The sequence below is a fragment of the Falco punctatus genome (genome assembly GCF_963210335.1).
Source record: "Falco punctatus genome assembly, chromosome: 2".
Classification (NCBI taxonomy): Eukaryota; Metazoa; Chordata; class Aves; order Falconiformes; family Falconidae; genus Falco; species Falco punctatus.
In genome coordinates, this window is record NC_137581.1 from 5,110,290 (window position 1) to 5,128,211 (window position 17,922).

At 44.8% G+C, this 17,922-nt stretch overlaps 1 protein-coding gene across 10 annotated transcripts in view; it reads right to left on the reverse strand.

Annotated features, from left to right (window-relative positions):
• Positions 1-17,922, reverse strand: part of TENM4 (teneurin transmembrane protein 4) — a 762,970-nt gene that overhangs the window by 25,459 nt on the left and 719,589 nt on the right. For all 10 annotated transcript variants that reach the window (XM_080374860.1, XM_080374862.1, XM_080374861.1 and 7 more), the window contains 2 exons: positions 7,645-7,817; positions 3,543-3,778 (listed from right to left, as the gene is read on the reverse strand). In XM_080374860.1, coding sequence (XP_080230986.1) covers positions 3,543-3,778; positions 7,645-7,817 — 409 coding nt within the window. The remainder of the gene's footprint in view (positions 1-3,542; positions 3,779-7,644; positions 7,818-17,922) is intronic.

Consider the following 17,922-nt stretch of genomic DNA (forward strand, 5'->3'; position numbering starts at 1 on the left):
TAATTAAACAAACATGCATTGATCTCCCTGGGGAACAAGAGCACAAAAAGGGAAGATTTTTCATGAAAACACTCTGGCAACCTTCAGCAGAGGAGAGCAAACAATACTTCTGCAACGAGAACTCCAGGAGCCAACAACATCCATGTGATAAATGGCTGCCTACAAAGCAATTTCCCCAGCGAATTGCTAAAACTGTTGGGGTGGCCATATCCAGACCTAAACACCTTGCAGAAAATGTGGAGATGATGCTGGACTGTCACTAGTCAACACAACTGAAATGCTTAGTAGCATATCCCAAGAGACCTCTCCAGTCACGTTGGTTCTGGGGAGTGTTTGTGACACTAGGCCTCGATGCCACTATTAACCTGCTGCCAAGGTCTTGGGAAAAACAAAATGTCTTACAACAGGAGTTTCCATGGTTAAATAAATAAAAGAGCTGAGCCAGCAGCTCTGTCTCTTTTGTCTGTCCTCTTTGCTCCACTGTCAGAGATTACTTTACCTCCTTTATTGAAAAACTCAAGTTTTTTAACAAAAAAAAAAAAAAAAAGGAAAAATGAAGGAGCTCTGTTTCTTCAAGCAGAGTTTACCCAATGCTCTCACTGCAGATGAATTCTGCATTGCTGTTGGCCACTGATGGGTTCAATTTGTAGCCACCTAGATTGTGGAGACATCTCACCGCTGGGTGGGTGGATCAGAGCATGACAACTTTCCATGGGTTATGTGGGACAGGAGAAGGAAAAGGGGCTGCTTTAACATATATGTGCTGCTTTAAAGATGCCTGGCCAAGTGCACAGCCAGGTCACCATTGATGGGACTGCAAAAAAGACATCAGGGCTGGCCCTTTTCCCTCCATCCATGCAGAAGTCCCTGCCCTGTGCCTTATCCCTGCAATAAAGAACACGTGCATTGTATTATTTCCTAGGGAGGGTCAAGGAAGCAGCTGTGAAACTGGCCTCATCATGCTGGGAGCTGGTTGAGCTCATGGCAACAGGTTGTCAGTCCACAGGAATATGCTGTAACCATGGGAGGAAGGGCCACAATCACAGAATGTGGATCCATGCGATGGCAGGAGAAAGGATGCTGGTTTCAGAGGAACTCCCTCTTTTACAGTGGCCAGACCCTGTTCTCGCCTCAAAGGCTTCATGGAATGATGTGGCAGCTTCTTTGGGCCCTTTCCCCATGGAGCACCATGTCTCTGCTGCTGTCTCATGCAAGCAGTGGAGTGAGGGGAGTGGGAAAGTAGTGATTTATTCACATATGGCAGAAAATGATAATATTTCCCAAAGTGAATAAAACCATGTTGAACTTAACTTCCCTAAGCTTCTCCCTTACCAGGGAAAGCAGAAATTACTGGTATGAGGGAAGAGGAGAACACGACACACAGAATATGCAAAAATCTGTGCAGTCCCCAGGGAGGCAATTAGCACCTTGCAGGTTTACGTCTTAGGGGTGCAGATGCTGCCATGCAGGTACAGACAGGCAGCTTAAAACATCTTGTACATCCTCAGCTACTTTGAACCCTTGAACAGAGCCATAACTGAGTCCGTCAACCATGTAAGATGCTCTCCTGCTTCACTAGAAGGGCCCTGGTAGGCTCCAAATGTGAATAAATGCTGGCAGATTTATAGGGACACAAGTAACCAGCCTGAAAACACATTTTGCAAGTGTTTTTCCAACTGCGGTACAATATAAAACAAAGACACATTCTGCATTTGAATCTACTGTGAAAATTTTGGAAGATAAAACTGACACGGGCAGCTGAGCTGTGGCTAAATGAGTGGATACTGCTTTGAACACCAAATAGCTGTGTCACAGCTGCAGATTTCAGAAGGCTCTCTCCTTTCAGAAAAAAGACCTGCCTGATAATTTCGTTGGTTATTAAACTAAACTAAAATAAATTAAAAACCCCAAGACAAACCAAACAAGAAGGGTGACGTGGACTCATCTGCAGATATACAGCAGTTCCCAGTGAAGGAGCAGCTTCAGCTTTCACTACTGTTTGCTGTTTTTCTCCTGGTAACAAGATATGAGGCTATCGACGCAAGGGGAAAAGAACAGAGCCTGGGTTGGGAAGGGTGAAGAGCAAATCTTGACAAGCGTGAGCGAGAAGAGATGAGAGAAATCACACCAAGGTGGCAGGGGTCACACAGAAGGTAATAGGGAGAGGTGAAGAGCAAGGAGTGGGAAACACATTTTCTGAAACTCGAGCATTAATATTGACTGCAAAGCTCAAGTGTGAATAAATAGCTGCAGTTCTTTTGCTGTGGTGGCATCACACAGCACTAAGCATGTTTCTCAGAGGGTCTGAATTTGGCAGGTGCTGAGCAGCTTCCCAGGAACCGCTCATCAGCCCATGACTCCAAGACTAGCAAGGTATAAGGTGATCGCGTAGGACTTGCTATCACAGGTTACCAGCCTTGCCAGCAGTTAGCAGAGGAATTACAGGCTTATTGGGCAAGATCTTGAAACAGCCCTGACAAGTCTGTGGTACATTGCGCAGAGCAATGTTTTCAAAACACATCAGTCTCAAGCACAGAAAGGACCGTGCGCTCCTGGAGGAGAGAGTGCTATCAGGCCGGAGCTGTTTATAACATTTCACTTCTGGGAATGATGGCAATTGCAATGAAATGCCCTGCGAGCCCAGCTCTCCAACAGGTTCAACAGATTAGGAAGTATCAGAAATCTAGAGATTTTTCTGAGGCTGCCCAGTGAATAATAATAATAGACTCACAGACTGGTTTGGGTGGGAAGGGACTTTAAAATCACCTAGTTTCACGCCCCCTGCCCTGGGCAGGGCCCCCTCCCCCCAGCCCAGGCTGCTCCCAGCCCCGTCCAGCCTGGCCTTGAGCCCTGCCAGGGATGGGGCACCCACAGCTGCTCTGGGCAGCCTGGGCCAGCGCCTCACCACCCTCACAGGGAAGAATTTAATCTTAATAGCTAAACTAAACCTAAATAAAACTGTTACCCCTTATCCTATCAGTACACTTCCTGATAAAGAGTCCCTCCCCATCTTTCCCATAGTCCCCCTTTAAGTACTGGAAGGCTGCCATAAGGTCTCTCTAGAGCTGCCTTCTCTCTAGGCTAAACAGCCCCAGCTCTCTCAGCCTGTTCCCAGTCCTCATATGATTAGAAATGTTTCGGTGCTCAGGTTTATCACTGCCAGCAGCGCAGGCAGAAAATACCTATACTAATTGGTGCAGAAATTTATAGTTATGACTGTCCCTTGCTTGCTTAAACAGCCTGACATGATGGTTAAACCTGAGGTGTCCGATGGGAGGTCATGCATTCCCAGTGATGCAGAGGACTTGCAGGCAAATCAGCAATATACCTGTGACAGCTAAGAGAATGTCAGCACATAAGGAGGCACAAGGATATATTCAAGTCATAAAGGTTGTGTCACTGAGGATGAACGGCTAGGTCTCCATCCTGCAGACTCATCCCTACTGCAGACAGTACAGATCAGCCCTGTCCCTTTCCGTCACGAGGCTGGGGACTGATGAGATAGGAAGTGGAGTCCAAAACTGCTCACGCTTCTCACTTACCCTCAGCCGACGTCCAAAGACGGTGACCTGCCCTCTCGCTTGCTCTTTCCTCTGCCTCCACTCCACGAGATTGAGGCCATTGTCGATGGGCAGGGTGACATTCCTCTTCCCCACCGTGGGGTTGACGGTGCCAGCCAGCAGATGCGGCTCAGTTTGCAGGGCCACCTCCATGCCGTTAGCAAGCATCAGTCTGAGAGAGCCATCAGCGCCAATGTAGTAGCTGTTTCGGACTTGATCTGAAGACAGAAAAAGAGATCTTTTCAAATCCAGTGATACAGTTCCAGCTTTTCATGTGCTCCCTCACCCAGGCTTCATCAACATTTCTGATGGTTGCAACCAAATGCTCTTTGTCATTGACCTGTCCCACTCAGTGAGCAAAACATTAGTTTCATCTGTGAAAGTAAAGATGGACAATCTCTTTTTCATTCTGATGAGGTTCTGCACCTCAAATTCTTACAGAAAAGTCTTACACAGGTTAAAAAAGGCACCAGTGGAAAAGCTGTATAATACCCTAGCAAAGGATGCAGGTTCAAACCTCTTTTTCTAGGCTGAAACACTGGGTGGCGAGATATTTGTTTTAAATCACAGTCCAGCTGAAAACTTTCCACGCTTTTATATCCTAAAAGATCCCAGTTTCGCTACAATAAATGAAAAAGTGGGGCCACCTACTTTCCTCAGCTTATTCACCATCTCACAAGTGACAGGAAATTGCACAGCGAGTTAATGGTAACCAGTTCCCCAAATAACAGCCAAACCTTTTCACTTGGGAAAGCTTTCAGGAGGCAACCAAAGTCCTCATGTTTGGAGAGAAAGCAGAGGCACTAAGCTCCCACACATCTCCATACATCTGGCCTTCACTAGCACTTGAAAAATCAGCAGATTCTGAGGCCAGGATTTGAGAGTTCAGGAGTGGTAGAGAAGAATAATACCTCTTCCACATCCTTCAGGAATCAGGCAGGCTGAAAGCCTGTCCTTTGAATCTCCATCTGGTGTTTCTGTGGACTGGAGCTCACAAAGCGTAAGAAAGCATGAGACTTTCTCAGTGCAGAATGGCTTTAAAAACACATTATACAAAGACTGCCTTATCTGAAGCTCCTCAAAAGCTGGAAAATATTACCATTTCTGTCTCCCAGGCTGCCATAAATACCTAATTGTGAATAAAAACACCCATTAAAAATTCATGTCAATTGTTCTTCCGTTCTGAGGCAAGTTGGGTTTTGTTCACTAGTTGCTCTGCCATAGCTCAGCAGGAAACAAGATCACAGTGAAATTATCATCTCTCGTCTAGATGAAATAGATCAGTAAAGAGCACAGTCTGGTATAATTAGGAAAGGAAACCTGACACCAGTTGGTCTTTTTTATTGTGAGTCTGATCCTGCTCCTGTTGTATCCAGCTGGCATCTTGCCACACTGATCTCAGCAGGATCACAACTCAACATACTGTACACAGTAGTGATGGTGTGAAACTGCTGTGGCAACTGGATTTTGCCACTATAAACATGCAGCAGTGATCCACAGTGTAAATCTGAATGTTTTAGCTGTACCACTGAGTACTTAAGTTGATGGCCTTTTGACATAGACTCCAGCAGCATCAAACCCACTCCATGCTTGATTCTGCAAATGTAGTGATGGGGGAGAGACAGCTGGCTGTCATACTTTTGTTCTTAGTTGCTTGTGAGAAAGTGGTAGGAGATGTGCTTTAAATCAAACCAGTGAAATATCTCTGCATGGCTAATATATTCCTCCCTCCTTCATCCTTCATTGGGAAGCAGCAGAAAGCTTGAAGGTCTCCGTGAAACGCAATGGACATGTGATGTTCCCTTTGTGTCAGATAAGCACCACAGAGGGGTTATGGTGGATTGTCAAGCAGTGTGGTACAGTGTGGGGAATGTAAATCCTCCACTTTCAACATTTTCCCAAGAGAAGACTCTCCCCTGGCTTTGGAAGGCATTTCTCAAGGGCTACATAAAATCCAGGGGCCATTGGATGCTGTATTTTACGCTGCTTTGGCTCTAGGGCACTACTGCCCTGTTTTGGCCTTGAACAAACGCTCACTTTGTCATTAGTCCAGAGGACAAAATCCCACCGAGGTTCTGAGGTGCCTGTTAGCTCCAGAGGCTCCTAAATCCATCCTACAGGAATCTGTAACCTTCCGAAAATGCCTTCTCAGATCTCACTTGTTCACAGTGGGATCCAGGTTCCCTGAAAGGTTCACCAAGGATTTCTGAAAGCTGGCTAGATCTGTGAGTGCAGAAGGGAAATGCACAAGTACCTCCCACGCAAAGTGAATCTGCAACAACCATTTTCCCCGAAGAACAATGGAGTGGGCAAGACGCTCACAGAGCTTGACAACAGCTCCAGCTCCATCCGCTGGAGAAGCACTTGGAAGGCAAGTTACATTTCAGTCGTGCTCAGTACATCCCTGGACAATTCCAGTGGCCCTTGTTTCAGTTTCTACAGTGCTGCCACGAGCAAACAGCTACCTCCCTTTGGGAATTCACAGTCCCTAACTCCTGTGGGAAAGCCACCCTCAGCAGGTCACAGGCCACCTCTGCTGCGACATTATGCAGACCTGCATTTTGAGATAAGTGAGTTTCTTAAGATCCAAACAGTTTAATAATTTTATACTTCTGAAGATGGTTAAGCTGTTTGTAATACTGCATGTCCTAACGGTAAGAGTGCCCCTGTGCTGGAGGGCAGTACAATGAGACAATTGACCGTGGCACCATTATGTAACTGTGCCTTCAGCTCTGGGTGTATAAATCACATCACAGACAATTATCTCACTAAAGGGCCCCCAACAGCAGGCTCTATTGCTTAATTAGGCTCTTGAGGTGAAGCCAACCTCATGTCTGTGCAGTTGCCAGATGTCTTGATGGGAGTGGATGGGATGGGGCGGGGTAGGTTGGATCTGCTTTGCAGGCTGAAGTCAAGAATAAGAAAGTCATTGTGTTCGCTACAGGAATAGCGAGCATGGCTTGAAGGGCCTGGCACCCTCTCATCCGCCCCCTCCAGAGGCAGGAGAAGCAGTGTTCAGGCATAGCAGGCACATTCTTTCAGGAAAGCTTGCTGTTATTATAGGGAGGGGGAGAGAAATGTGTGTCCCAGAGATGCGGGACAATGTGACTCGGGAACACGTCAGTCTCACTTGGAGAACTTTGTTCCTTTCACAGGGAAATGATGTCTGACACCCCATTGCCATAAGGCACAGACTAAGAGTGAATGAGAGCTGGGGAGTGAACAAAGCAAAGAGTCTGAAAGTCCTTTCCCTTTCTCCAAGCCCCAGAGACCAAGAGTGATGGCTAACCCTGACCCCAAGGAGGCTTCACATGTCGGAACCTGGAGATCCAGGCTGGCATGGTTTGTGCACTACAACTTCTGCCCCTACCGGTATGTCAGCACAGTGCTCCCCTGTTATTTATTCCTCTTTTCTTTCCCACTTTTTCACCTTTTCCTCTGCCTCAACAATCTTCCACATCTCCACCTTACCACCACCTGCAGAATTGTGCTCATTTCTGACAGCCACAAACTGGTCCCACCGGTCCCACCCCGGCGGCCCACTTCTCCTTTCTCCTTTGTGCCTCTCCACACCAGCTCTTTAGCTCAAACACAGACCTTTTGGGGACCGGGATGGTCATTTTTCTGGATGCTTCCTTGTGAATGTTTGAACAGCCAGTGAACAAAGAATCAGAGGGATCTCCAGCAACCAGCTGGATGCCTGTTCCAGGAGGAGAGGAACTGTTAAATTGGAAGCCATTAAGAGAATGAAGCAAAGGGGGTCAGCTGGAAGTGTGGCTAGATTTATGCAACCCTTTTTGTTATAACAATAATGGTAATGAGGATGGAGGACTGCACTGCATGAGGACTGCACAGCAAGGGGACCAGCTGAGAATGAAGCAGAAAACAGCTGCAGAGCAACCATGGCGCTAGGGAATGTGGCTAAGTAGGTGTGAGCGTGCATCTGTACCAGCATGTGGGGAGCTCTGGGGCGCTGAGAAGGCAGGTGGTTTTTGGTGCTGGGATTATCAAGGCGGTGCCTGTTTCCTGATGGATAATCCATTGTGTGCAGCTTGGTTGGGAAAGGGGAAGTGGCCCAACTCACCTTGGAGCAGGGTGTAGAAGGCTCCCGATGCTGACAAATTGGTTGTTATCGTAACATCATCCTTGCTGGAGGTTTCCACCTGGACATGCACAGAGCTGTCGGTGTCGCTGCGGAAGCTGCTCACTTGGCCAGTAGGGAAGGTCACGTTGGTCAGGCGGCCAAAGCTGTCATACCTGAAAGGGAGGAAGGAGTAAAGTCAACAGCATCAACAGAGAAGTGGGATACAGGAAGCATCCTATAAAGCAGAGACCAAGTCTTGAGTTCTTCACCAAGATTTTCCCTAAAGAAAAACGCACTGTCACTCTGTCAGATTGTCTTGACTTTTTTGGCTTCATGAGAAGCAAATCACAGGTTTTAGCTGAAGAAAATCAAGCAAAGAACAGAAAATGACTAAATAAGTATTAGGCTGTATTTTAACAACATTTTTCCTATACTTATCACCTGCATTATGCTTCTTGTTTACAAAAGTTACTTTATTTCCCATCCACTGTGCTGTGACTTACCGAAAAGGACTGGCCTGTGCATCCTGTCTTGCAGAACTCGTTGTTTCTGAAGGCCACCAACTGTTTTGTCTGGTTGTGTCCTGAGCTCTTCAGCAACTTTTTTTTTTTTTTTATTATTTTTTCTGTTTTATTTTAAAAGCTAATGTTAGGGTAGCAGCAAGAACCTGCCAGATTGGCTACATCAAGTAGAGCACAGTCCTTTGTGAGCACGGTGTAGAGCCCTGAGCACAGATGAGACCCTCGTGTCTACCTTTTACTGTTCCCAGGACCATCTGGAAGGGCTGATTTAAAAGTGCAAAAAAGTAGTCCAGTTATCACCCCTACTGTGTCCTTGGCTTCCCAATGAGGGACTCAACATAAGCACCATCTGGGAAAGTTTCTTTGATGTGGACACCTGTGTACCGGGACCCAGATGAAATAAGCTACAAACATGCAGGTCCCACAGCAGTTAACAAGCCGGGTGGTTATTTTTCAGTAAAAAGGAGAAGCAGACCCGTGTGCCTAGAGGCCTCCTGAGTCGACATAGGAAACGCAACATCCTGCCTCTCATTTGTGGCACTGCAAAAAGTGCTCTCGGGTCACAAGACTGAGCTACGAGCAGACCACTGGTGAGGGACCTTTGCAGCGAGGATACTGCGGACTGAAATGGAAAGCAGCAGGAAGGTCTACTGGCATATGTCTGGAGAGCTGTTGGACCTTCTGATGAGATGGACCTTCAGGGAAGGGATATTTAAATAATTAGGGAGAAACAGTAGAAAAATTCCAGGAAAAGCAATCAGTGGTAAATGTCTGACTTTCAAGTCCTGCCCACATATCATTTAAGAATGATTTACATGATATATAAGAAGATCATATCAAGAAAATGTATCACTTGGGGATGCAAAGTGAATGATGGGTGAGCAGAGACGACTTGGTAAGCCTTTGATGGAGCACAGTGTTCAGTGAAGGGCACTATTCCTCAGAATAATAATTCGAACGATGCATTAAGGATAACAAGCTTAGAAAACATGATCTGAGAGGCACACCCCACACCTCCCCCCCCCCCAAAAAAAAAAAAAAAAAAAAAGAAAAGTTGATTTAGAAGAGGGGAAATAAGGAATTGGAAAGATGCCACCCTGACAACTGTTGTTCTGAAAAGCATAATTAATTTGTTCGTCACACCTACTGAGGATGTAACAAAAAGTAATCGGCTTGAATGTAAACAAGGAAGATTCAGACCAGAAGCTGGAGAACATTTTCCAGGCCCATGGCTGCTCCAAGAAGAGGAATAGATGGAGTGCTGGAAAACCCATTGCCCAACACTTTTAAGAATAGGTGAGAGAAAAGTGTTAGAGAGGGTCTGGATACAGCTGATCAGGCCTCAGAGTGAGCAGATGTTTGAGGAACTCTTGATCTTCCTCTTCAGGATTACTCTGAGCTGAGCTCAGAGACAACAGACCCCATCTAATAACAAAAAAATCCAAACCAAAAAAAAAAAGAAGAGAAGAGAAGAGAAGAGAAGAGAAGAGAAGAGAAGAGAAGAGAAGAGAAGAGAAGAGAAGACAAGACAAGACAAGACAAGAGACAAGAGACAAGAGACAAGAGACAAGAGACAAGAAAAAGTGCTCTTGAACTTCAATCCATAAGAGACCCAGGAGCAGCCATTGGACTGGCTCTGCATTACACAGAAAAAGAAAATAATTTCTCTTCTATTCTCTTTTTTTTCAGATTTGTACACAATGCTGGTACTTTGCTTTTGACAATATGCTGGCAGTGACTCAGCTTGAGGAAAGGCTGGTTGAAAAGGTGATTTTTGCCCAGAGTTTAATATTTATTGTATAGTGACTAAGTGGGTGAGTTCATTGCAAGTCTCTCCAGCCCTTGGGTTTGGAGACACCATCATGTGAGGCTTTTCTTGCCCACGGGGCATAGGGGGAGGTAGGAAAGTAGAAGAAAGCATTTGGCCCTCCTCAGTGTGAGGCTATCAGTCATGGGATTATCCAAGCATGGAACACAGAGCAGCCTCACCCTTTCCCTCCCAGATCTTGGTGATCAGTTGTTCACTTGCAAAAACAGAAAAGAAGGAAGAAAAAAACCAAACCAAAGATGAATTCAGGACTGCATTGCAGGAGTTTGGCAGAGACCAATTAAAGCTTTTCCAAGCAGCTAGCAGGACACAGTTTGAATCTGAACTGAATCTCCTTGCAAAAGCCAGAACTAAAGTGCTCTCAGAGCCAAATCCTTTGCTCCCTGTTTGTGGCTGGCCTGTTTGCACTGAGGCGGTATGCGTTTTGAAAGTGCCTTCTGCACAGTCATCTGCACGTCTCCTCTTAAAACTGAGTCTTAAACTGAAAACATCACAGGTGATATCTTTACCCTCTCTGCTGAGACAGGACACAAAGGACATGATTTAGTCTCACCTTCTAGCAGAGAAAATGTTGTCACTAAAGGGGTGTTGTGTAACACCCAAATCTTTCTACCACAACATCATTAGTCCTATATATAAACCAGTCTGAACCATAAGGGTAGACTCAGATCTCAAATGCACTAGATTTTAAGGAAGTTGGATCTGAATTTGGCAACTCTGACTTTGTGGTATTAACAACTGTAAGGGGGTTATTTTTATTGCTCTATTTACATTTTAAAAATTTAGTTGCTCCTGAAATTGAGCTTGATTCACCTCCTAAAAACAACAGGACAAATCTAGATGTGCTGCGCTGAAGTCTAAGGGGGGTGAGTTTGGTGTAATACAGGTGTGAGTGTGAAAGGATGGAGGTCTGCAGATAGGGAAAGGAGAGCAAAAGTCAGGATGGATGGGGACAGAGAGCTTGTTCGCGTGATGGACGTGGCTGCTGTTTCATTTAAGTGCTGAGTCAATGTCCTGTGAGTCATATGTTTTATCCTAATTGAATGACACTCTGCACTATGCTGAGAGTCAGCACAGAACCTACATGCCATGCAAGCCCTACTTATGTGCTCCAAAGAAAGCCTCAAAACCCTGTGGATACTTGATTTAACAGCCCCAAACGGCAGCAGACATTCAGCTCTTTAAACTCTGTTCCTGGACATCAAGCTCAGAGCACCCTCACAGATGGTCCTCCAGCTCCCTGCTGGGCAAATTTGTAATAATTGCAAATATGCAAGTGGAGAAAGATGCCAGTAATCTCTGCCTGTGCAAAATGGGTTAAAATAGCAGGAAAAAACCCAAACAAACACAAAAGAGTGCGATGGTACCTAGACCTGTGTGCACACATTTTTCTTTTTAAGACAAAATGACTAAGTACAATACACATAATGGACACGGATACATTTTTACAGCTGTACAAAACTCACACTACAGGGAGAGCTTCATCAAGAGCAAGGGCTTCCATTTGGGACTTTGGATCCTGAGAAGCAAGGCTCCTTTTGGGCCAGAACAGGCTGGAATAGTGTGCTGGAATTGGTTTAAGATGTCTGCACATGTACATTAGACTTTTGGCACCTTCTTAGTCACCCCATTAGCCTCCATCAGAAGTAACCTGGACCATCTGTGTTTTCTGCATTTGCAAGAACTGCTGCAACTCGGCCCAGCAGCAAGGCAGGCACCTTCCAGGCACTCGCTTTGGGGGCGACAGCTCAGCTATTTGCAGATGCAAGGAGGTCATGCCTTACAAAGGGAGAAATGCGAGAAGGTAGCACAATTAGACTGTTCCCATTTTTATTCTTATTTTTAATTGGTTGGCAGATGAAGTGTAAAATGCTCCTGTCCAGAGAAAAAACTCTTTTTAGCACCGCAGTGGCATTGCAAAAAGAAGTGTGGGAAGCCAGTGAGCATGGACACACCCCAACCCCCCCCCCTTTTCCTCTTGGCAAGCAGTTTTTGCTTCTGTTTTGCTCAGGACCGGAGCACTTTCCGCATTTCCCTTGATTTAGATCACACAGCACATACCTGCTATCATCTGTCACATTGCAGATCCCGAACAGATAATGTGCTTAACGAGTTAAATGAGTCGGGTCCTTCTACCTCTGCTTTCAGCCCTGTAAAGGCACTTATAGGGCACATCCTCAGCTTGGAGAGGAAGGTCAAGCGACTGGCTCTTATGTAGCTGCAGGTGCGCTCTGGTATTTGCAGTAAGATAAATCTCTCCTAGTCACCTCATTTTGCAGCTAAGCCGCCTAGGCCTGTTTCCACAGTGTTGGGATTTAGGTGTGGGCCAGTTTTCATCAGAGCCTAAGACTTCTGTGTTCTCCAAATGCTCTGAAAGCACCAGAATTAAGAAAATACGGAAACGCGGGAGCGCATGCGGCGGCCACTCCGAGCAATGAATTCATCACCTGCTCACGCAGCTGCTGCCTCCCATTCAAACCTGCTGCAAAGGCTCAGCACTCACAATTACAGCGACAATTACCAGGCCAGCAAAGGAAGCTGTTGCCATCCATTCCCAATTGGAAACGTATTTAGCTAAGGTTCAATGCACAGAATTAAAATGGTATTTGGTGCTTATGAGGCCTAATTGTGAGCTTGTAAACATTCAGCGCTTTCATTTATCACATTACCATTGTGTAGAGACCTGGGCCTTGGGAATTAAAGAGAGCATCCTAAGTACTGTCTATTCAGAAATCAATTCCTTGCCTGAGTCTCTGGGTTTCCTCATTTTAGCTTTTTCACATTTCATCAGCCTTTTAAAAATCCAAGTCAAATAGATCGGAAAGAATTCACTATAATAATATTGCATTTAGTGCCAAAGTGTCCTAACGTACTTTGCAAACTATATTTTGTGTGCGATTATACAGACATGCACCCGCCGCCTCTGAACAAGCTCGCTTCTTCACAATTTTTCAAACAACATTAAACACAACATTAAAAATAAATCTATAACAGACAAACCAATACTACTCAAATATGTATGAGGGTGAGTCCTCTCCCTAATGACACAAGGCCATGCTGCAGCCACTGTCTGCAGAATTTTCTGACTGCCCAAATGAGAAGAGGAAGATCTCTCTCTCTGGCTTTTATGATACTCATAATTCCCTTGGTTCTCTACTAGACTCTGACACCAGGCATTCATTTCAAACCAGGCAAATGGCTCAAAACATGATCTCACAATGTACTGAGAGTAGTGAAGTACTATTTTATCGTGCCACTTAAATGCAGTTTTGCTAGAACTTCAAAGGAACAATGTTGAGAATCTAATTATTTTATCATGAAGAAATTGTGGAGCAAAGAAATCTTGCCAGAAGAGGAGGGAGGGCAAAAGCCAAAGGTGGTTCTCATACACCAGTCTGCTGCAGGAGCAGAAAGAGACCCTCACTTGAACTACTTTGAACCAAGGATGCCACCAAATCCCATAAAACTCAGTGTATGACCCGAGATATCATCAGGTGATAAAGGGATGTTATTAATGCTGTAAGGTAGCTTTTCTCTGAATCAGGAGGTGGCTGCACCTCCGAAGGTAATAAGCATTATTTATTTCTGGTTTTGGCTGTGAGAGAAAAAATTTCAAAGCCTTTACGCCAACTGCAAGGCACTCTGGGTCTGCATCTCACCTTGGGGCAGATGCTGGCCACAATGCCCAGTTCTGGCACCCCAGTCACCCAGACAAGGGCATTGGCTGGGGCACCAGATAGTGCTGCTGCTGGGGTGGGACCTCTGCTCAGTCTAGGGTGTCACCGGGAAGCCATCCAAGGTCCTCCTGCATGCTCAGTGCAGCTGGCTCCTACCTCCCACCCATTACGGTGTGTGAAGTTTGGCAGAGAGGTTCTCTGTAAAGTATCACCCGACATTACAGGTCACAGCTCCCCTTACCGCCCATCTGAAGACCTGGCTCCATGAGACCCTTTGCCCTCCAGGCAGCTGTGAGCCACTTCTTGGGCAGTCCATGAAAACATTTCAAATTTCTGGGCTTGGCTGCAGGGATCTGTAGGTATTTCATTCTGTATGGGAGGAGGTAACCTTTGAAACTAATTGGGCACACAAAGGACCTAAGCCAAAGAGCCTCATCTGGGCTAAATAATGCATAGAAGACTTGACTTTGGCTCAGAGGGAAATTGAATTAATGTACAGTGATACCATCTCAATGAGCTAATCAAGATAATTGCCATATTCTTGATTTGAACAAATACATTAGTAAGATTTTCTGGATTCAGAAGTAGACAAACAGCAACTTCTAAGAAACTTTGTAAAGGTTGGTAGCAATTTTTTCAGGTCAAGTGAAAAAGCAGCAACAACAAAGAAGCAAGTAGTCACACAGCATCCTTTGTCTTTGACTTGAGGAGTTGAACAAGAAGCCGTTCTGCGGGCAGAGCTTCCAGATCAGCTTCCTTTGCTGCTGATTATCACTGTCACAGGTTCAATGGGAAGGCAAGTCTTTAATCCAGTTACTGGACAAGCTGAGCTGCAATGCATTAATTGACAACGAATGTCAAGCCCTCTGCAGAGGCAGAGAAGGTCTATACAATGCTAAAACCCTCAAAGAAGTCCTAGATAGGCCTTTGGGGACAGGCTAATTACTGCAGAGAGCTAAGTTTTACTCTCAAAGGAAAGGGAAACTACACGTTATATACTGAGCCTTTCTCAACGCTACACTCAATAAAGTAGGATTGTTACGGCAGCTTTGGTGTAGGATGTGTGAAAGGAAGAGCTGCGAGAGCTGTGCACGTCTGCTGCTGCCTGAAGACAGCACTGGTCTCCTTCCCCTACAGAAATGAAGGGACAATGTGCCAGCCCAGCCTGAACCCTTGGAGGACCCCGATTCCCTGGCGTGCCCTGGAAATAGACCTCCAGCACCGCATCAACGTATCCTACCTCCTCCTCTCCTCTCCAGAGCCACATCAACATGCCCGTACGTCACAGCTCTTGGCAGCCTTATGATAAAGGCTGAGAAATGCCCTGGTAAGAGTAACAACTGAAGGAGAACCAGAGATGCTGGATATGTAAACACGTAGTGTTGCCACTCTTGTAACACCATTGCTCTTCCATGTTGGATGTCTGCTTTATGGCCCTCTGCAGACAGTTAAAGGTAAATCTGATGAGGATGTTCTTTGTGGGGCCACTGGTGCAGTGTATAGCTGTGCCAGTTGAATTTATGTTGTCTCTTAACTTTTTAAACAGTGATGTCCAGCTTGCCCTGGCCTATAAACAACTATTACATGCTGTGAGGAGCACGCAGCTTTTTCTCAGAGCCAGATTTGATGTCTTTATTTCCTTGGCCCTGAGCAAAACAGAAATATGAGCTTCACCTTCCCCCTCAGCCAGGACAGAAAACTACTCAGAGCACCTTGTGGCTGCTCATGATCACAGGATTTCTCTAAATCACTTGAACTCCTCAATGTAAATTTCCTGATGTTCTGATATAGAAACCAATAACTTGAAGGTATTGAATGTTGATTTGTTTTACACCATCCTCTTTGGCTTCTTGGATATCAAGGAACTTAGATTTCATCCTGCCATTCCTGCACTCCTCCCTGCAGTTTGTGTTTGACTCATGCAAATCTGTCTGGTGAGAATGTATCTTAAGGCATTGAGAGTCATGATCTAAGATACCAAGAAATGGGAAGTATACTGCTTCTCATGGTTGGTTGCTCTACTGGTTAGGTAATCTCAGCCTTAAAAAATCACACCTTCCTGTCAACTGAAATGCTTTGCTTTCCAGGCCCTTACCCTTCTCAAGCCTTTCGCTGCTAGATTAAGAGTCTCTCTATAGGTGATAGCTTTGTGCTGATGTGCTGTGATCTAGACACTTCCCAGCCTTCTTCAAGTTTAAATAGATAGATCAAGCCTTCTTAGTTCTCCAGCACAAAAGCACTTTCTCCCCACAAATGTATTTTTGTTGTGGTTTTCTGCACAACCTTCAATTTTCACTGTCCTTCATAAGCTGCAAACATCAGAACTGACTATTAGTCTCATCAATGCTGTACAGGGATAAAATCAGCTTCCTGCTACCCACTACAAATAGAGTGGGATGAATATAGGTATTAATTTCGCTTGTCCATCCAGGCAATGTTAGACACATTTCCCATGGAATTTTGTTGAGGATCACACTGAATGACCTGATGCTTTGGTCACTACAGCCTCTGAGACTCAATAGTCAGTCCAGTTCTTTTGTGGCCCGTTACTTATGTACCCTGCCATTAGACTGTATGAAGAATGTATTTTGTTTAAATGAAACCTACTTTATTAAGGAATCTAATCATCTCAGCTTTATTTAAAAATCTTCTCATTTTATCAGTCTGATTTTATTTTTTTTGCCCAGATTAGGCATGCAAAACCTGGGTAGAATCAATCCCTGCCCATGCATTCAAAACAACCCTGCTGGATGATTCCCTGCTGCTGACTGCTTTTTGAGAGCTATCACAGAGCATGTTCTTGAACATTTGATATGTACCTTTCACAGCTGAAAAGACGAGCAGACTGATCTGCTTTCCAGGTCCCTAGTGGACAGGTTAAGATAGGATCAGATAAGATAGGACGGGCCAGGACAGGCTAGGATGAAGAGTGACAGTCTGCAGTGAAGACTGACATTCTCTCTCTTAGACTGAGCATATAAAAAAGCTTTCTAATAATAACAATAAGATAGGTAAATGCATTGTTATCACTAGAAGTATCTATGAATAACTGGGATGACTTCGATAGGAACCATCTGACCAAATGGTATGTAATGTAATGCAATGTAAACATCTGTGTCTGAGCTAACCATTCTGGACTACCTCTTGCAGGGAGAAACTTTCAGAATACAGCTTATGTCATCTTAAAGCAGATACCTGACATCATATATGACGCATAAGACACATAAGAAACTCACTCTGAAAATGCCTGTTTCTCTCCCTTGCCCATAAAGGGAGGCTGGGGCAACTAATTCAGAAGTAGACTTTTACCCTGCAGTTCTATAAAGTTGCATCAGAACCTGTCAGGAACAGTTAAATAGAGATAACTGATAACGGGTTGGGATGAGGTATCTCTGAAGACACATTCCCAATGCTATTTTCAGTGACGCTATGCTATCATATAGTGCTGACTTGTTCTAGTCAAGATTTCCATAGTCCAACCACTGGAGAATACTGTCTACCATTTAGCTCTAAAAAGCTTTCTTTCAAGTCTTCTGAAGTGCATAAAAGGACCAGAATGATGACTTGCACAAATGTTCTATTTTGTTGGATAGCAAGAAATAACGGATCACTGTTATAAATATATCCACGGACTAAGTAGGATTTTAGCTTCCGTCTCATTTTATCTCCTTTATGTTTTCAGTCACACTTTTAAATAAAAGATTATGTTTGAAGTATAAATCTGACCGTTATTAGCTGTAATGTTTAGTTTGCTTCACTGTCCATGGCTACATCTGTTTTCAAGCACAGGAACTATTGGGTTCCTTGCAAAAAGGAAATACCTCCTTGATTTAGCACAGTGGTTCTGACAATATAGCAGGCTTCCACTCCTATAGAGAAAAACACCCTATCTTTCCTCCCTAAAGCCTCCCTCAAGCATATTCAATGTAAGAGATGGAAGGGTATTAACTTTGATTCACTGAGGAATATTGCTATAGTAATTGCAAGCAGAACATTGATGGAATGCAAATAACCTTTCAAAAGAGTCTTCAACAAGTTTCCATCAGTTCTTTTTGCAGCAGGAGCAGTAATAGTGAGTATTAAGCAAAGACATTTGCAACTAAGCCTGGAACATTTTAAAGAAAGAACCAAAGCAACTGCGTGTCTAACACACGGATATGTGGGTTTAGCCAGCTTGCCTTCCCTGAGTCTCTTTTTCTTTTAGTTTTTTTCTTTATAATCTGGGGAACTGTCTGTTCTAGCCAAACTGGAC